The 20,713-nt window shown below is 32.8% G+C and overlaps 2 protein-coding genes across 3 annotated transcripts; both read right to left on the reverse strand.

Moving 5' to 3' along the window:
- Positions 1 to 1,288: 1,288 nt before the first annotated feature.
- On the reverse strand, positions 1,289 to 13,988 carry LOC108577449 (probable ubiquitin carboxyl-terminal hydrolase FAF-X). Of its 2 annotated transcripts, none has more exons than XM_017940602.1 (30): positions 13,925 to 13,988; positions 12,379 to 12,591; positions 11,948 to 12,212; positions 11,626 to 11,851; positions 11,418 to 11,552; positions 11,184 to 11,340; positions 10,787 to 11,110; positions 10,451 to 10,708; positions 10,275 to 10,373; positions 9,924 to 10,195; positions 9,630 to 9,831; positions 9,222 to 9,551; positions 8,804 to 9,138; positions 8,478 to 8,724; positions 8,268 to 8,405; positions 7,834 to 8,103; positions 6,001 to 7,760; positions 5,734 to 5,907; positions 5,525 to 5,666; positions 5,141 to 5,445; positions 4,807 to 5,057; positions 4,562 to 4,737; positions 4,286 to 4,479; positions 4,079 to 4,206; positions 3,767 to 3,933; positions 3,422 to 3,687; positions 3,112 to 3,347; positions 2,827 to 3,029; positions 2,482 to 2,750; positions 1,289 to 2,402 (listed from the first exon to the last, which is right to left on the reverse strand). In XM_017940602.1, exons 2-30 carry the CDS (start codon positions 12,442 to 12,444, stop codon positions 2,225 to 2,227), a joined length of 7,773 nt encoding a protein of 2,590 aa, XP_017796091.1. In that variant the 5' UTR covers positions 12,445 to 12,591; positions 13,925 to 13,988; the 3' UTR covers positions 1,289 to 2,224. The 2 variants fall into 2 exon arrangements, with proteins under 2 accessions (XP_017796091.1, XP_017796092.1); XM_017940603.1 differs by having other exon boundaries at positions 1,290 to 2,402; positions 8,484 to 8,724.
- Positions 13,989 to 15,852: 1,864 nt separating this feature from the next.
- LOC108577398 (eukaryotic translation initiation factor 2A) lies at positions 15,853 to 20,530 on the reverse strand. Its single transcript, XM_017940543.1, has 12 exons — positions 20,481 to 20,530; positions 19,736 to 19,999; positions 19,440 to 19,539; positions 18,965 to 19,140; positions 18,078 to 18,166; positions 17,862 to 18,012; positions 17,606 to 17,776; positions 17,030 to 17,204; positions 16,790 to 16,953; positions 16,599 to 16,700; positions 16,324 to 16,517; positions 15,853 to 16,245 (listed from the first exon to the last, which is right to left on the reverse strand). Exons 1-12 carry the CDS (start codon positions 20,506 to 20,508, stop codon positions 16,120 to 16,122), a joined length of 1,740 nt encoding a protein of 579 aa, XP_017796032.1. The 5' UTR covers positions 20,509 to 20,530; the 3' UTR covers positions 15,853 to 16,119.
- Positions 20,531 to 20,713: the final 183 nt, after the last annotated feature.

The following is a 20,713-nucleotide window of genomic DNA, read 5'->3' on the forward strand; positions in this document are numbered from 1 at the left end:
TACAATTAAATATTAAATAATTATACACTACATTCTCTCCGTTAACAAAAGAAATGAACTTAGCATACAGTCTGTGTACAAAAAACCAGGATTTACAATAGCGTACTAACCTCAATGTATAATAGGAATATAATAATTTTTATCACATATAAAAAGCAGTTGCATATGTACATATCTGAGTAAGATTAGGTACCATTATTATTATTTTAACCGATAGTAGCTATTATATAATTTGGTACACTGTTTAACGTGGATATTTGATAAATACGAACAATAATCAGTATGTCGTTATTTCCTGGTGTCTTGACATAGTCGTTGGATTTTCTCATCGCACGAATTCCTATGTATACACACGGTTCGCTTATATCCTCATTACACGTGACTTTGTTTTCCTCTTTTCCCCCTCTTTAGTTATTATTTATATAATATCTATATAACACATGTTATTTAATAAGTCAGAGCTATGGCCAGTTCATAAGTTAAAGAATCGCAGTCATTATATTCCCGTGTATTTTCGTTCATGTAATGCGTATGCCCGATTAAAATGCCGAACACTACACAAACAATACACCTAATATTCTTTCCTTTCTTACCGACTGAAAACTAAGAATTGCTTTACAAATACTGCGAAAAGACCACAGCTCTTTTTCTTTTTTTTTTTCCTTCCTCAACGATGGATCATACCTTAGAACGATACAAGTTAATGTATTTTTTTTGTTTGTTTTATATTTGTTCCATACCCTTTTGTGTGGCTACCGTCACGCTTTCTTCAATTTCATTTTCTCCTCTATTTTTCGTTTTGTAAAAAATTTCGATACCTTTTCCTGCGGCACCGCGACTCCTTACGTTAAAAGAAAGAAAAATAAAAAAGGAACAAACCGACCATTTCATTCTGCCGCGTTTTTCATATCCATCGTTACGATTTAAATTAGAAATATATCCCGTCATAGCTGGCGTTTTCTATTTGCATATTTTTTTGTTTTTTTTTTGTTTTTTTTTCTTTTTTCGTTTTTCTTTAACGATCGACTGTACCACGTACTTGAATCTCTCTAGTAGGTTCTATCAAATTCATTCTCATTATTTCTCATAAATAGTCAAAAAACATAACAGACAAAATATAAGCAATTAAATTCGAAGCAACAACTCGATCCTTAAACATCTACCTAAGAATACAAATGGAGTCGTACAATATCGAAGGCACAACTCTTATTCAAATTGGATGAACTGAAAGAAAGCACAATGGGAGGCATCATTGGTATATGTCTAAATTCTTAGGCAGTGTAAACCACTGCATTAGAGAAGTGACTTTCCTTTCTTTCATTTTCTTTTTTCTTGATGCTCGAGATTAAGTACAAGGAAATTTTCGTTTAATTCGTCTTGAAAGATAGTGAAATATCGATAGATGCATAGTTTTTTTTCCTTTTCTTGATATATAACTCTGCTCTTCCCAATTAAATCAGAAACTACTGTACTTTTTTCTCTTCATTTTTTTTAGCCTTATCTTTCGGTCGTTAGAAAGTTTCATTTTTTAACTTTTTATTAGTAACAAATTTACATAGACATACGGAAAGTTATTTTCTTTTTTTTTATACCTTTGTTTTCTATTCGGCAGAGACGGGATTCCATAACACTATACGCTATACATTTATACAATCTTATCGTATTTCTACTCGAATTCATATGCATTAATCGAGGCAAATAAAATTCTTTGCTAAATCGTTTCTTTTTTTTTGTCGTTTTTTTTTTCTTTTTCATTAATCTTCCTTCGTAAGTTTTCTTCCTACCAAAACGTCCTTCTTTTTTTATCTAAATTGTCAAAAGCCCAAATGATTATATATGGATGCAAAAAACGAAGAATGCCTGAACGTTAGGAGTAAGAAAAAACCACAATGAGAATTGGTTGCCTCAACCAATACGTAAAAATTCTGTTCTTATTTAGTTAATCGCCTGCTGTTTCTCTAACATCGTTCTTTTTTTCTCAATGGTGCAAATGGCTATACCACATCGTATCATTTCATGAAAGTAACTGCCCACAGTAAAACTGACAGATTGCAAATGTAAGTTCGTGAGAATACCAGTTGCAAAAAAAGAACAAATCTGCAAGTTATATCTGTACAGGTGCCTCTATCGTTCGACACCAAGCTGCTGACGCAGTAATATCTAAATATCTTGAAACGGTTTCACCGAGGCAGCAACTTGGTAGAACGTCAATATGTAGCGTTCATTATGGATCCTGGCTGGTATTTTGTGATGACTCACAGTTCTGTGGACTATGTAATTGATGAGCTGGTGGTGTGAGTATAACCGGGGATTGGGACCAAAGAGGAGTATGAACTGGAGATGGTCTAGGCTGAGGTTGTTGTTCCTCTTGCGTTTGCGGTATTATAGTGATGTCAGGAAAACTGAAAACACAAAAGAAAAGACAAATAAAATTACAACAGTAAATGAAGCCGACTAATAGAAATTTCCTTATAGACTTACGCTATAGATGCCCACACTGAACTACGTCGTCTCGATCGCTGTACATCTCTATTTCGTGGTTGGTACTTTTCTGCCTCCTCTGTACAATCTTCGCTCGTATCTTCCAGCTCCTGTTCCTCATCTGGACAAAGTTCGCATGCCCTCTCCAATGTCTTCTTTGCACTGTTACTGCGCTCCAAACCATAACCATTCGTCGAATCATTAGACTGTGCTGGTGGAGACCAGTTACTGTACGCGTGAGTGTATGGAGCCGCAGAGGCGTATGGTCTCTGAAAAATACAATTAATACAGTTTAACACATCGTCTTCTGCAATGTGATAATTAATTGTCGTTATTATTTAGTACTTTATCAAGTTCTTCGTGAAGCCATTCAGTAGCGTGTATCCATTTCCGCTTCAATTCAGAACTGTGATGTAAAAGTTGGTGAGCAGATCTGCACTTGCTAAAGAGTTGTACCATGCACTTAATACATTGATACGCTCTCTTTTGATAATGATGTTTACTTCTTTGTATTATGTCGAATAATCCTTCTCTTTCGTCTGGCACACCTAAATAAATAATTACATTTTATGATCTTGAGTAAGCTTTAATACCCCTTAGATTAATATTTTTAAATGCAATATTTTGTACCTTTAAGTGCATTGTGAACACGATGTGTTTGCCACGAATCCTCCATAAGAAGCATGGCAAGCAACAAATCCGTGTGATGTTTTAATTCATGCGTGAAAGCAAATCCAATTTGCCATAATAATTCACTGAGAACGGTTCGTGACACGTGTGGATTCTCCCAACAACAATATTGTAATAATTTCACTGTATCTTCGGTAACGTTAACGTCAGCGTCTTCGATAAGTTTTTTCATGTAACTATAAGCAAAAATAACACGTTAATAATACTTCTTTATCATTCGTTTGAAATACACTTTCAAAGCAAATTTTACTTGTTTTTTACGAAGAGAATATCTGCTGCTTGTGGCTGAATAGGCATCAAATATTCATTCTGACATGCCGGATCTCCATATGGATTTGGTAAAGGCGCTACTCCTGATGGTGCATGACTCGAATGTGCTTTCGATGACACGTCGCAACAGCGTATCAGCATACTAACTACTTGATGTAATTTAGTCAGTTCGGGATATTGATATTTTATTGTAGGGCCCGGTCCTTCGTCGATTGCAACCAACATAAATGTAACCGGAACATTTAACTACAATAAACAACGATTATAAATGGTACAGTTTAAAACAGTACTTATTACTTAATATGTAAAAACAAATATAAGTTACCTTAAGCAACTGGGCTTTTTCAGCAAGACCAAGCAATGCATACGTGTGAAACAGAGAGAAATAATGTGGTAGATGACGCCCATAATCTGAGATTTCACGATGAAGCAAAGAAAGAACTGCGTGCAATAAATGATCACTAAGCGTCGCTGTTGGATCCAAAAGTATGGCTGAAAATATGTTGATTTATTAGAAAGTGTTTTAGATTAAGATACCTTACTAATTTCTTTTCATTATATGATTAAAGAGAGCCTAACTTTTTAATTAGAAAAATATAGATTTGCAATTAATATTGAACATGATTAAAAAACTTACTTGGTGCGTTTAGACTAGGTGGCACGCAAGGGCCATCCTGAAGGGAAACGTGTGCAAGAAATACCAAAATTTTGAGAAACGCTGTTCGAACTTCTGTACTGGGACAACTCAAAAGGTACTCGCAAAATCTAAAGACAATGAATTAATTTTTGTTAAATATCGAATCTTTCTTACGTTCATGTGTAAGTACTCAAGAAAACGTGATACCTATGTGGATGATTAAATAGAACATTGTGAGCAAACCAAGATCGCACTGATTTGCTACTACGCAAATGGTGACACACAATGTCGTACCAATCCGTCGCATTACCGCGTAAAGTTTTCTTAGTATGAAAACCTGTGAAAAATAGAAATCTTGATGCTAGTTGTACGGACAGCATCGCCAATTCTTCCTCGGGGCTCTACAATAGTAATTTTTATAAACTGTAATAAGTTTCTAACAAATAACATTAAAAATAATTTTTATTCGTTAAATTAACTTACGGGTTTCTCATTCATATTTTGTCTGTTGATGTTATGAGGATTACAAGATACAAGTTTTTTAATAAATTGAAAGTATTCTGCACTAAACTGGTTTCGATTATGCATGAACTTGATATTCTGTTTTCTGACGCTATATTCGATAGCCGGTGGCATTTTCATAACTCCTAATTTCGTATCTAAAAGTTACAAAATTTTTATAAGTAAGCACTGCACTTTAAACAGTATAAATTCGAAGCAACACTTACACAATGATAATTCATTAATGCTTTTCATTAGAGAATTTTCCTCTACATCTAATCTGGTATAAAATAACATGTAGGCATTCCACCATCGTTTTTGTTTTCGATAACTCATTCGTTTAAGCATGTGATCAAATACCTCCCCCAAATAATCACCGCCAAAACACTGAGACTTCATTTCGTCCTCTTCTTCCATTTTACATTCCGTAACGTCGCCGTCATCGAACTTATACCATTTAGCAACTCCATCACTTTGCCTGATAAACAAATAATAAAATAAAATCACTTTAAGGGGAGTACGTAAGTATTAATGTTGTGCACATGCATGTATTTTCAGTACCTATGTAAAATATACGAATAATAATGACCACCGCTAGCCTGGCCACTATGTACTACGATGCCGGTTAATTGATATTTAGTGCAAGTCCTTTTCACTGACTCTTCGTAATCACAGTCTATAACTTCTCCCTCCAGCTTAGCGAGTCCAGAAACAGTATAAGGTTCCATGTCCAAATCTCTTGGAAATTCAAAGTAATCATTAAACTTTATGGCGCAAACTTTATCATAATCGTACTCAAATCTTTTTAACTGTATCGCTAAAACCGGTGGCAACTTCTTTACACATAATCGTTTTACTGTTACGACCTAGAAGAAAAAATTGTTATTCAAATAAATAGTATTATTAATTTTACAAATAATACATATCAAATATTTAAAGATATACCTTTTTATTACATTTGTCGCAATGATAAGCGTCTGCACCTTCTAACAATTCTCCCTTTACATACTGTTCAAGAGAGTCCAGTAAATTACTGTGATTTCTGATATCCACGCTTATCAAACTGAATGGTTCCTCCTTGGAATATCTGAAGATAATGTAATGCGGTATTACAGTTTACCGAAAAAAGCAAAATGTAAGAAATAAGAAGGTACCTATGAGGGCAACCTTTGCAGATTTTTTGGTCACTGTATGAACCACCCAGAATCTTGCTCATTATCTGTTCATGTCCTAAGGCTTTTAATGCCTCATCTAAACTTTCCACCAAGCTCATAAAAAATTCAACTGCATCCTGTTGTTCTCTAAGATTTACAGGTTCACCTTGAAGTCTAAAAATAATATCAAAAACACAAATGAACATTTCCCTATTTATATTTTCATAGATTACACATACGAACATTTTCAAAATATGTGTCACTTACTTGAAGTGTTTCCAAAGACCTCTAGGTATATAGTATTGCAATTTGCTATATGCCAAATGACCAAAAATCGCTTGAACTTGCTTCAAGATACCAATATTATATTCTTTTCGGGATTCGTCAGCTCCACATTTTTCTTCGTTCGTATCGTTATCATTTGCTTCTATCGTTTGTTCTCCTTCGATTCTTTCTTCTCCGGAGAAATCTTCATTCAAGTCTGTTGCTGAACCTTCAGCAGCTAGAAGTCCAACTCTTATACTTTCGACCATGTACAATTGTTGTAATACTGAGTTCATGTAACAAGTTGCACCGGCGTTCTTTAGACCTACAAAGCCCTTCAACGGTCTAAGCCCGACTGGTGGTAAGTAATCCCATTCTACTAATGGTTCGTCTCTCTCAGAGTAAAACATATCAGTGAGCATTGTGACTAGAAGTTTCATGTTAGGTACACAGCCTACACAAAGACCTACAAGTAAATCAAATGCCGCACTAGTTGACTGAGGAGTCGTGCATACTGGGCTCGCTTGTGTAGCACTTAGCTCTCCAGTGCTACGAAGTTGCAGCATAAGACGCGATGCAGGAAATACGAAGTCTTCGACCAATTCTTTAATCAAATTTACGTTGTGTTTTTCATCAGAACCAAGTTCGTATTTTTTACTCGGAGGTAGAAAAGCCAGTAGTTCTTTAGCTAGACCAAGATGACCTTCGAGAACAGCTTCATCTACTTGACTTTCTCCAATTTCTTTCACATTGTCCCGTACTTTCTTTAACCATGCTATTTCAATATTCAGCAATGTTTCAGCTGTCAACAGTGGACATCCCGACATGTGTGCAAAATTTAATAGTCTACATAAAAGTTGAAAGTACTCGTGACTCTGTTTCGCATGCTCCATAACAGTGGTGTTCAAGACGTTGAAAAGTAGCGTTATCGCAAAAAGTAATGGTTGATGACCACTACTGTACCACGTTGATATAAGAAAAAACTGTTCAGCCGCAGCCATTCTAACCACTCTTGACGTGCTCAAGAGCACAAGATCTATTAAAAACGTATGCCACATTTTGTCCCTTGATAGTGATTCTAACGCAGTTGGATTCAACACCAAGGCGATTGTCAGAACTTCCAATGCCTCCTTACATACTAATACGTCATTATTGTCAGGATTATTTGACGTTTCCTTTTCGTTCTTTTCGTGAAGTGTATGAAGCATCTCAGTTGATGCGTTTATATTGTTTAAATTTCCCGTGGATGCTGCCCATGCTAGCCTAATTATGGCACGAATAGTAACTACGTCTGGTAGCTCCCAGGAAAGGGCCTGCATAAAAAGTTGTCGACATTTATCGGATTCTGCTCCTCCACACAACATTCGAAGAGCTAAATGCTGTGCCAGTTTCGTTGCTACGCTTCTCAACATATACTCTGTATTCTGATTAGGTACACTTTGCAACGCTTGTTTTAAAACCGCAACGGGACCTCGATTGTTGTGAGCATGATTATCGTGATTTTCTGAAATTCCAGCTTGCTGTACTTCATCCATTACGCAGGCCATCGCATTACCAACTATTGTTAGTAGAAGCTTAGATAATTTTAACACTGTTAAATACGCTGCACGCTTCGTAGTTTCGTCTGCATTTGGTAAAAATTTGTTTTTAGTTAACATTTCAAGAATAACACCAGCTTCACCACTCTTTATGAAATTGCATTGAAACTCAAATGCTCTTTCTGACATTGGATCTAAAGCTGGCATTAATAAACTATATAAAACCTGAAATACAAATAATTCGTTATGAATTATTCGAGTGATATGACCAAGAATATGTATTGCAAAATCCCTTTACCTCTAAATTGTATAAAACTTGGTTTGAACTTGCAGTAAAAAATAAAGAATCTACTGTAGTATTTTGTTCATTGCAAGGAGCATTATCTAAATTATCGTCGTCTTTACAGTGACCAAATAACAACTGTAATCGTTCTACAGTAAGAGTATCTGGTGGTACCAGTTGTAAAAGATTTCTTGCACCATCGCGTAATTGCGAATGCTGGAGAGTGCATCCAAGGTCTGCTAATTGAAAAAAGAACGTAGCATACTGCGATCTTTGCGACATGACCTACAATAAAAACATGAAATCCCTAATTTTTTAATTTACAAAGCAAAAGTGTATAAATCAGGCATGTAATCAGTCATAAAACTAATAATTTCTAGTTTTACATATTGTGTAATTTACACAAATGTAAATTAACAATTTAAAGTTACGAATATAAATGAACGTACCACACCCGGTAAATTATTTTCTGCTTCTACATTTGGCCCGTCATATGGATGGTGTGGAGAACCAGTAGAGCTGTCCGAACTACTATCCGGAGAACTTTGCAAATTGCTATTTACTTGACTTAACTTTGCTGACAATAGCTATATGAAAAGTACTTCATTTGTTAGTTGCTTCATCATTATTATATTTTAAAAGAAATGAATATTAATTACATATACCATCTTGTCCCTCAATGGAGTTTGAGAAAGAAGTTTCCTATCATCTGTAGGCTCCAAAGGTTCTCCATTAAGAAATAAGTCAAGTTTCACATTTGTTCCATTTGCCTTAATTCTGCGTAATATTTGTCGTCTTAATGATCCCAAAGTGTCGTTACTATGCGTAAATATATCTATGTCATCCACATTACGACCAGGATTTGCAAAACGAATGATAAGAGATAGATGCTTCCCACGAGCTGCTCTGTAATCAAATAAGGTACAATTTTTTTGTGATATTGAAAGTTGAATTATTTTTTACAACTACATATGAATAGTTATACCTATGCAATGGCAATATTTTCCGTTCTCCAGGGAATGCTGTGTCGCACTCATTTATATACTCCTGTAATACCTTCATAACACGGCACATTTTCATAGCTTCCACTTTAATTTTATTTGACATTTGTTCTTCACTTTCTTCCTTTCCTTCAAGATACACTTTCCTTAAAACAGATACAGTGTCGTAATGTGCTTTCAATCTATCCATGCATTCTCCTATGTATGTCACATGAAATGCCAAAACTGTTGACTGAAGTCGTGGTCCTAAATTAGTATTTACTTCTTTTAATAGTTCTATAGCACAATTTGCAATTTCTTCAGGACTATTGGTCACTACCTAATTAGACAAATACATAAAACTATATAATAGTACAAGATATTATTATTGATATAATATAAATAATATGAAGTTTTACTTACTCGCCACAAATAATCTGTACCAATTAGGTCAACGTCATCCATAAGAAACGTTCTTCTTTTTAATTTTAATTTTCCTTCCTTAGAATTAACAGCTTTGAAAAATCGTTCATAGCATTTAATCCCGCTTTCCGTAAGTAATGTCGGATCTAATTGTAGTATATTATTTTGGAAAAAATCTTTATTTATTGCCGGGTCAAGATCTGGTTCGTCTCCCATTAGTTTCGAAAACCACTTAAAGCACGCTTCACGATCAGACACGAATACACCTTGTTCCGCTAAACATTGCCAAATTTGTTCAGCTTGATCCGCACATAACCACAGTTGACCATCCTACAAAAAGATAAATATAAAAGAAATTATAAAGATTTATGTTAAAACACCATTGCTATGTAAGTGAATATATGATACCTTTAACAAGAAACGTAGGAAATTAAGTCTTTCCTGCACTTGCATAATGTGGTTATAGCGACCATCGGGCATGTAAGTATTTGCATCAATATCTGGATTTTCCTTAACCAACTGTCGCATTTTATCCATATAATTCGTTAAACTGTTTGTCACAAGAATTACTATAGAATGTTCTGCTTGAAGCCGATCTACAACATCTTGCCTAAATGGTAAAAAATAATATGAAACAATAAATAAATAATATTAATTCCAAATAATTCTTTTTGTTCACATTATTATTTAATATAAATATACCTATAATGATGGTTTCGTTGACCATGACACGCTATATTAGGATTTGATTCATAAAGGCAACATATTTCCCGAATTTGTTTTAAAGCAGGCAGAGCCCACTTATCCCCATTCTTTAATTCTTCCACGCATTTATCTAACCAAATTGTCTTTTGAGCATCCCTTTCTTGTGAACATGAATAATCAAGTATTTTTATATGTGCATATAATGCTTGATCCATGATTTCTGTAGGCATCTCGTCAGAATGAGCCAAATTCCAAAAAAGGGTTAACACCTAATATTCATAAAAAATAGATTAAAATTTAAGTAAAACTAACAATATATTTTACACATATAATATGAAATTGTAATACCTTATGAGCCATTACACCATCTTTATCATCTTCTGCTAGTCTCCGGATTAATTCTAACAATTTTTCTCTTTGTTTCTTATTAGCAGTCTTCCAACTCATCTAGAAAGAAGAAAATTTCATTTAAGTTATAATAATCATTAAAATAAAAATTGTTATCATCTCAAAATAATGAACACCTGGAAACATTCGAAGAGATGGTCAAGTTGTTCAGGGCTAAAATCCCAAGCAAGTTTAGCTAACAGATCATGAACGTTTTTCACAATTGCTTCATGTTTCCCAGCTTGTGCTGCCCAAACAGCATCTAAATCTTCCAGAGTCAATGCTCGTTCTTTTATAATAAAGCGTAAAATCTTTTCCAACTTTTCAACATATTGAGGCTGATGTAACGAGTCTCTTAAAACGATTTCTAGTACTCCATTTTCCTTTATCCATTTCTATGTAAACCAAATAATTTGACTTATCAATATTTTTCAATAAATCACGTAATAAAATTAAGACAAGAATAAACTTACCGCCATGCATTCAGTATTAAGCCATTCTTCTTCTTCAACAATCGCATTTCGGTGTTGGTGAAAACTAACGGTGTCGATCACTTTATTCACTTCATTTAAAGCATTCATCTTCCCATTAAATGAAGAAATTTGTAAGAGTCTCAATATCATCTTCAGTCTCAGAATTCCCAAATTTTTAATCATCTCCTCTTGATGGGGTACTCGTGAAACTAAACATTTGGCTGCTTTAATTATGGCTGATATTGCATCATTTTTTGCTTCGTTTTTCGCATCCTTCTTTAATTCCTCATCAGTCAAATTATTCAAAATTACAGGCACCATTTCCTGTATACAGAAAAATATGCAATAAACATAGACACAAAACTAAATTGTTTAATATCTTTTATAAGATATTTACCACAATAGGCATAAGATATTTAACTATTGTGTGAACAGTTAATAGTTCATAACACAAACCAAAAGGTCTGATTAAAGCATAAATAACTGGTATTGTTAAATTTCGGCCGCTCTGAAATCTAGAGAGCAAAATTTCAAATCCATTAAGACTTCCAAACCTGTAAAAAAAAAAGTATTAATTATTTATTACAAAATATAAAATTGTGAGAAAAGCCACTGTTAAAAAATGATTAACCTATTTATGAGATCCACTAGCCAACCACGAGGACTTCTTGAATCAGGTGGTGGCCGTGCATAAAACAGTTCATCAGGAATATCACTGCCGGGAGGAACAGTTTCCGATACCCTTGCAGCATTAAATGTATGAAATCTAAAACAAAATTGTTTTAATTGGTTTGAAATGAATGAAATACTTTCAATTACGCGAAAAAAATTGAACTCACTTATTACTAGGATTAAAAACCATTGCCAGCAATTCAAGAAGGGGAAACCAGTCCTCCTCTAGTTTCAGGATACATAGATCCACCAATCGCTCACAGTTTGCATTAATACAATTCTGAATATTCAATTTCCAACTACTTACTGCATCATCAGTCAATATTTTGGTAAAAGAAATCGTGAGTCCTTCTCGGAAAAAGCGCTGACACGCTTCACTTTGTACATCAATTCCTAAAGAAAAATTGGGATTTAGTGTTATATTGGAATATATGTAATTGATAAGTCATTCAATTCAATATAAACTCAAAATTATTTGTTATATATAACCTTTTTTACAAAGCTCGATACTGGCTTGTAACAGGCACTCTAACTCTTGTTCTGGCAGAACTGGTACAACCCATCGTGGACTAGATATTTTTTCATGAAGCATATTGAGTTTTGCAACAGGAAAATCAGGCTCTCCATGAAGAGGATTACTATCTTCTACTGAAGTTAAGGTATCATTGGTGCATTCTGTTTGTACCACATTCTCCGTGAGCTGAAGTCCTGATATTGTGTCAGCTAATTGTTGCGGACCTGGTGGACTGTGCATCTATTACACATATTACATTAATGCATCTATTACACATATAACACATACTAATAAAATAAATTAATATAAAACTTAAATGAATATGTTTTAAATATGGTTTTACATACAATTTATTTTAATAATTAGAATATCATTGATTAATGGAGAAATAATTACACTAATATACCTGTGTACTTTGCTGGCTGTCAGGAGGGTCTATGCCTACTCCTTGGCCTCTTGTGGCGATCGTCATTTTGTGTGCTCTTCGCTATATTCCAATTGTCTCAATACCTCTTGGTCCAATAATTGCACCACCAATAACAACCATCCAACTCATTCAATGACATTAAATATAATTATACCCTAAAGGCCTTGTTTGAATAAACTATACCTACATTATCTGAAACAAAGTAACAGAAAATCTATAGAAAATTAAGATTCTTATAATTTATTACAATAACACTATAAATATTTAAGCATAATTTTTCAATTAAATAAATATCACACTGATCTACTAATTATGAAGTTACAACAATATTATGATAATGAATGTAAGTATATTACTGAATATTTCAAGAATGTTTGTATTGGCAGAGTATTTTAATAACAGTTTTACACTCATCAAATATCCATTCACTTATTATTCTTGCACATTGTTAACAAGTTTACTGTTATTTGTGACTTAACATTATACAAATACAAGATATGCAAAAAGATAAGAACAATTCACAAACATAAAACAGGAAAACGTTCAAAAGGTGAACCGATTGGAAAATTAGAACGGGCGAAAAATCTGTAAGACAAGAACTGTGTAATTCGAGCTCGCCTCGAGGGACACCGGTAGCGTCAATATTTCATAGATGAACAACAGAGAACAAATTTATGAAGGGCTGCGGGAAAAACTTAGACAACAAAGAACGTTTCGCACATTCTACAAATCGCATGACAGCATAATCTTGCTATGGTTTCAGCCAACAAATTCCGATTATTCGTCTTGGCCAACGAGAACAATTCTTTCATTAATGATAATAGTCACTCGATCGTACGAATCCAACAACGAAATTAATAATCACGTTCAAGGGCCTGTATTCCTTTGGAATTTTGCAATTCACGAAAGGTACGATGTCATGTCGCGAATTATTTCTCTATCTCCTTCTCTCTCCTCTCGATCTCTTTCTCTCGCCACCTCTTTTTATTTCACGGGTGTATCGTCAAACATACCGAACTGTCAACCGTCAAAAATTAGAATTAGGAAGCGGCGAATCCGGCCTGCTTTCTGTTGATGAGAAAGCATCATCGATCAAAGAATTTCGCGAATGATCGTCGTTAAATTAGCTTGGAATTACACGAAATACGTGTACGGCGTGCTTACAAAGGAGTAACGTCGAGCGGGGACGAAACGAAATCTCAATATTTCATACACGCGCACTTCTTCTACGAGTGTCAGATTTCTTTCAATAATTAGAAATAGGTAAAATGATCCCACACGACCGGTACCTATGCAATTTCAACAATCCTCGGTGTCCAGGGAGCAACTATTTTCGCCCCGTTCACTCAACCGGGCCACCTCCGGACAAAATGGCGACCATCCTAACGATTAGCATTGCCGTATTAAAGAAAACCTTTTAAATTTTCTTTGCGAGAAAATACCAATTTACTGAAAACGTATTGTGACACACAGAAACTTTGTATTACCACCAATTAATACGTCCAACTTTTATCGGGAAACGCACCTTTACATAGTAAATGGTCGTAGAAATTTGTTGCACTTTTTGACGTGACGTTGTAGAACTCACTGACGAATCTGTAAACACGACTATCTTACGGCGCTACTGTCGTCCTCGAGTTAAAACGACCACCGTACCACTGACACTACGTTCACGGTGCTTCTTATGCGTTTCCTCGATCATTCAATCTCGATCACTGCTTCCTTCAACCCTTTTTATTCGTTCATTCCTTTTTTTTCAAAATTTTTCTTTTTTTAACAATCCGTACTATAAATATTCGATCCTTTAATTAGAGCATTTCTCGTACATTGTTTCTGGTCGTCTACAAAATTTCAACGATATAACGTATATATGTGCACGTTGGTTTTTCAACCCCCTTTTGCTGTTATTCTTACTATCTTTATTGTAGCTTTTTCCCCAATTTTTTTGAATATTTAACTCTTTTGGTATTACAAGTATATATATTTTTTTAAATAATATATCAAATCAGTTTAAATATTAATTCTGATAACGTCAATGTATCATATTTGTGATAAATTTAACTAAATTTTAATTGAGAAATACATGCATACATATAACGTGGGAAAATATAATTTCGTCAATATACATAGCATAATATTGAGTTTTCTCCTTTTTTTTCCAAGTAATTTATTTTCATAAATTTCATGTAAGTATACACAACATTGGCGATTACGATTTTCTTTTGATGTGATTCATTTTACGGTATACCCATCGTTTATGATTAATCTATAATTTATACATATATCATTGAATGTACATGTCAGAAGTGATATTACAATTTTTATAATTGTAATTTTATGAATTTTATGAAAATTCGACATAATCACACCTTGCACTATAGGTTTTTCCAATTGATTAAAGATTATCGTTTAAATTTCTTTATTATTATACCAAAAGAAATAGAAGCAAGATAAAAACGGTTTTTTACTTTTGATTTGCACAATTGATATTGTACAAGTTTCATTGCTCAAATAAACTTAAAAATCTTACGGATGTTAGTAAATAATAAATTTAAACACATAATACAAGAATCATCCTTGTTACAGAACATAGATTGCTGTCGAAATTCATACAGCAATCTGAAAAATAAGCAAGGGTAACTTTAAACATTACTGAAGAACAGTTCTTGAAAAAGCAACTAATTGAAGAAAGCCAAATTTCCTTTGTTTAAAAATGTTTGTCTCTCTAGTCATGAAGTATAGTTGGTAATTTTTTGGCAGTTTTCTTTCATTTATTTGTTAAACTGTGCCAGGTAATCGTATTTTAATCTGACCAGTCTTATAATCTTTGATAGCAAGAAAAATATGAAATCTGAATCTTAAACGTAATGCAAGGCACAAAAATAAAAATATATATAAGAACAAAACATTTTTAGAAGATACCAACGTAATACCCATGAAATGACTGTAATAACTATGAAATCACAAAATGATGTCTATTTCTAACCCTCGTTAAATGTTCGTAAAGAAATTAATAAAAGAAAAGCAGAATAGTACACAATAATTTATAATCATACAAATTTAAATGATAGCACCTGTTTCCAGGAACAAATTTTATGTGCATTCGATTTTATAGTTACGCTATGTTTTCATCTCACACTTTTCATCACATAATGCACCTTATACAAGGTAAATCGCGTAAATTATTGGAGAACGATATTTTAACCTATTGATTTGCAACATAACGCGATTTATCCTGTACAATCTATTTATCGAACATAATACCAGAAAGGGTATTTAAGTTTTTCTGCAATGCAACATTCTTATACAAGACTATATAATAAGGAAGCTTGGTCATTATTGGACTTGTAATATTCTTCAGTGCTATTTAGAAATGTTACTTAGAATGAAGAATCTATCAAAAAAGGAAAAAATGATTTCGTTTCTAACTATTAAAGAAAAGATGTAGCGATGGACCATATTAATTCCTTTATCATCGCTTACAAAAGGAATTTATATTTTAAATTTTAACAACCTCAGTGACGTGGAAACTTGTTTAATCTACTTTCAAATTTTAGTTTGTTCCCACTACCTCTTCACAGAATGAAAATTTTATTTACAGCCAAACGTAACTTTTGTACGTGTGATATCGTAAGTGAGAGACCGAGATCATTTTCCATTTTCAGAAGAAATATTTAGATTTGTTTTTTAACCGCACGTATTTGCAATTTGAAATGTTCATCATAAAGCGAGCTCTTCCAGTTCTTTTATTAAGTCAGCTTCTTTCTTAATCTTGTCTAGTTGATTGATTTCTAATTGTTTGCCATCTTCTTGTTTTTTCTTCAACTTTGAAATCTGTTCTAATTTCTGTAAGTGAAAAATATAAAAATTAAAAGTACTTAATTTTATTTTTTTTATTAAAACATTAATAATAGTGCTTCTTACGCCTTTAATCTTTTTAATTTTCTTAACCCTCTCAAAATCATCACATTCCGGATTATTTGTAGGTACATTCTGATTTTCAGGAATTGGAGGAACTTGTCCGTTTGTACTGGGATTATCTTGTGATTGAGAAGGCGTAGATCCATCCGATTCCTTTTCATCTTTCTTCGTTTTTTTTTTGGTTTTTGACTGATTAGCTATAACAGAATAATTTAATAAACATATACGTCACATAAAATGTTTATGTCTTACATCTACAATCAGAATCTATATCATACGTTTTTTTTTCTGCTTGCCATATTTATAAAATTCGTCAGAACGTAATTTAAAAATACTAGTTTCCCCTCTGGCGGAAGGTGGTCGATATGCTTGTATTGATGCTAGAAAATTAAAACAAAATTGTAGAAGATATGACCTTAATTAATCTACTTGTTTTATTGTTTTGATAAATATTATAAAGAACTTCTACCTTGTGGCTGGCTAGGGGCAATACCCTCAACAGCTTCGTAACTAACTGGCTTTTCTGGAAATGTTTGTGGTGGAAAAGTTTGCCATAAGACTTCCCAAAGTTGTTCTTGCTTATTCCACGGTCGCTCATATAATAGAGTTCCAGTATAATGCCAGATTTTAAATCTGTATAATAAATTCGTTGTTATATATGAATTAAAATCCAATTATTAATAATGAATGAATATAAAATACTATTTACCCATTGCACACTCGAAGCCTTGGTGCTGTAGTTGCAGTCATAAAATGTTCTCCATCAGGAGACCACTGAAGAAGTGTCGTAACAGGAGCTTCAGTTTTAGCAATTAATTTTCTGTTATCAACATCCCATAGTTCAATACCACCAGGGAGGTTGCCAAACCCAGTTAAAATTAGAAGTGCAAAGTAAGTTGATGCAAACGATTTTCTACGGTTGTTTTTGATACTTGGAGCTCCTGTGCCACTTCCCGTGTTGTGTACCGAGGATTATTTTTTATTTGTTCGTTGTCAATCTCTTGTGGTTGACCAGAGCGTGGTGAATCGTGAAGTGAAAAATCCCCGGAACGAAATCTCGCAACTTTTGGCATGCGCATTCTTCGATGACATTCTCCCTTTTTAAAATAAAACAGTATAATGTGCCGGAAATGCTCCTTTTGGTTTTCCATCTTCCAACTTCCGCCAAACTTACCAATTGAACTGGATTAACAAACTCTTTAGATATAATTTAAGGTTAAGTGTTACCTATCAAATGACTATCTGCTTTAAACAAAGAAACTGAAGTTAGTTGCACTTTGGAACGCCTTTCCTTGGGGATTGTAATAAATACTATTTCGATGCAGTGAACCAAATTCAAATATTGGTTCACACTTAAGATTAAATAACGTGGCTTTGGCTGGCATAAAACCATACACAACACAGAATTCATTATTTTTGGGAGACCACTGCACAGCATGTATAGGACCCTTCTCCCCTGATTTTTGAAAAGGATTAAAAATATTTTGAGGACAAAAAGCATATTATTTTATACTCAAAATAATTAATAAACCACAGCTTACTAAGTGTAACCACAGAAGTATCTCCTTTTGTGCTAAGATAGTGCAAAGTTTGTTTTCCGTAATATGAGGCATCTGTATCATCAACCTCTGTACTGGTCATTAATAAAACATTTATTCCTTGATTATTCCAATAAATATTTACCTTGTCCGCCTGAAGATAAAAATTTTATAATTCTATAAAGTCAAATATATACAAATATTATAGTAATATAATACCTGGAAGAAACTTTTGTTTGCTATAGTTTGTGTGGGTTCAAACTTTGGATATTGGAATAGCTTAGCAAATGAAGGTTGACCAGATTTTCCTATAATATAATAATACTGGTTACAAACAAATAATGAATTGTCTAATATGAATTATGATAGTACAATATATACAAATGTATGATTTAAAAATTTGGTATTTAATGTGGAGAGTATTTATTCATCTTGCAAAGATATATTAAATTTATTACAATTTCGAATCTCGTTTCTGTACTTACGAAATTACGAATATGTTCAATCAAAAAAATAATTACCTGTTAAATGTACTCTATGATTCCCTACAACTTTATGAAAGTACTTACATATAAAAATGAGCATGCAATAATCAGGAAATTTTCCATTTACTGTTGATCCTGATTACTTGTATTCATATTTGTATATTTTGTAAAATACTGTTATGTTTTAATATTCTGTTGTACTTCTTTAAAATATTAAAGTGTTCTATAGAGATTTAATTGTCTTATAATCTTCATTCCATCTGTGCATAACATGCTTGCCACACATATTTGCTTCATAATGAGAGAAACTGAAATAAAAAAGTATTTCATAAAATATACCAATTTTTATGTGACTTATGCTTGAATTAAATTACTAATAAACACTTTATATATTTTAATTAACTAAACAGAATTATCAATTACCATTTTTAAATCATATTATTTATTACATTTAGATTTGTGTGATTTCTCTTAGTTTTCATGAAGCACTCATGTTTATCATATTCACTTTATTAAATAATAGCTAAGAAAATGATATACTCTCCACATATAAGTACCTTGACACAATGTACATGCATTTGTACAATTTAAAGTAAAATGAATACAACAAAATTTAATTACCAGGCATGTAACACAGAATATAATATGAAGCACTACTGGGTGACATATTAAATTTAGCAACTTTTGCTATATTTATTCTGTGTTGAACTTTTTCAAAATTGCCATTCTCATATAAAATGACACCTGCACCAACTAACAGTCCACAGACTTTTTCATCACTTGTCCATTGAGGCTGCCTGAATAGATATCACATAAATGTAGCTACATAATAAACTGTATTTACTTGTTTATGTTCATTTTGAAAAAATGAGCATCTTTTGGTAATAAACATTGTATATAAATTCTTGAAATATGCTATGCAAAATTTAAATATCATGAAGCTTTTAAAATATGAAGTATTCATAACAATTATTTCCTCAATCATATACATATATCAAAGATATTAGAAGAAAAACAAAACAAATAAGAATGGATTATCATATAGTAATTGCTAGATCTCATATGGATTTTAATAAAAAATTGTGTAATACATTACCAATCTGCTTGTTTTTTCTGTGTAAAACTCTTCACTAGTTCTCCAGTCTCTGTCTTCCATATGTTTAAATTTGGTGTTCCTCGAGAATTTGACACTGTAGCTGTAATATATAAATTAATATTATATACACTATTTTACAATTAAAATGTTTACATATATTGAAAATAAAATAGAAGTTAAGATTTAAAACTCTACATTCAATGTGCTAAAAAAAGTTAATAAACAATGAAATAATATCTAAGTGAATTACTAAAATAAAAATGTTAAAAGTCAATAATATAAAATTAATATAATACCAATGAATTGCTCCCATGTCATAAAATATGTGCCTCGAGAGGAGAACTGAATTGCTGAAATTTTGGGCCTTTTGATTTCTGTAACAATTTTCCATGTATTACATTCCAAAATCTTGGTAACCATCCCATTGACCCATGCAAAATAACGTCCCTCTGGACTAAATGCCATTGCTTTACAAGTTTTACTGTCATCCTTAGGAAATGTTTTTACTGGTTCATATGATGGTGGGCCTTGTCCTAAGCTGGTTCCAATGGAACCTCTCACTAAAGAAAAGCAATTATTTAATTTTTTAATTTTTGTTTTATAATTAAAATTCATTATATCTGGATATTCACATGTAGAATTAATTTTAAAGGTAGCAAATTTAAAGATGATGGGTAACTTAATAAATATGAAATTGTGAAGTATTTGATCTGTAAGGTGCATTTAAATAATCTCGAGTTATTTATGAAACCGCTCGAAATTATTATTAAAAAGTATAGTACATACGTATATCTAATTGTAAACACATTTTCATAATGTAATACCATATGATTTATTTTTTTAATCATAAATGTGTCCAGTAATACAATGCCACATGACGCATTTTTAGGCAGTCAGTTATGGTGTATTATGAAACTTAGAAACCATATTATAGACAGACATACATTTTAGACACGCTAATGTAATTCATAAAAAAATACATGTAAAAATTTGATTTTAAATCTAATAGAATATCAACAAAAACAAGACGAAAATACTTACCAGCGATACAAGGAACAGTTAACGCCATTTTACCTCCGTTACCATGTGGTATCGTAATATCGAGTATCGACCACTCTTGCCAGACTGAAGAATTTGTCCCTTGGAAAGGATTTCTTGCACATGCGTCGCCAACATCGTATGCAAGAAACACGTGCACTCAGTACCGTACATACTGGGATATATCTATAAAATTTTTCAAATTATTTATTTAAATTATAAAATAAACGTTAGTA

This window comes from Habropoda laboriosa, unplaced genomic scaffold (genome assembly GCF_001263275.1).
Source record: "Habropoda laboriosa isolate 0110345459 unplaced genomic scaffold, ASM126327v1 scaffold648, whole genome shotgun sequence".
Taxonomy (NCBI): Eukaryota; Metazoa; Arthropoda; class Insecta; order Hymenoptera; family Apidae; genus Habropoda; species Habropoda laboriosa.

What these genes read in the sequence shown, in the direction of transcription:
- LOC108577449 (XM_017940602.1), bottom strand. Translation starts at nt 12,444, where the DNA reads ATGACGATCGCCACAAGAGGCCAAGGAGTAGGCATAGACCCTCCTGAC. An exon ending in ATGGTGTAATGGCTCATAAG is followed by an intron (nt 10,196 to 10,274) that starts GTATTACAATTT and finishes TATGAATATTAG; the next exon opens with GTGTTAACCCTTTTTTGGAA. An exon ending in CTATTTAATCATCCACATAG is followed by an intron (nt 4,207 to 4,285) that starts GTATCACGTTTT and finishes CATTGTCTTTAG; the next exon opens with ATTTTGCGAGTACCTTTTGA.
- LOC108577398 (XM_017940543.1), bottom strand. Translation starts at nt 20,508, where the DNA reads ATGGCGTTAACTGTTCCTTGTATCGCTG. An exon ending in TGCCCCTAGCCAGCCACAAG is followed by an intron (nt 16,701 to 16,789) that starts GTAGAAGTTCTT and finishes TTAATTTTCTAG; the next exon opens with CATCAATACAAGCATATCGA. An exon ending in TGGCAAGCAGAAAAAAAAAC is followed by an intron (nt 16,518 to 16,598) that starts GTATGATATAGA and finishes ATTCTGTTATAG; the next exon opens with CTAATCAGTCAAAAACCAAA.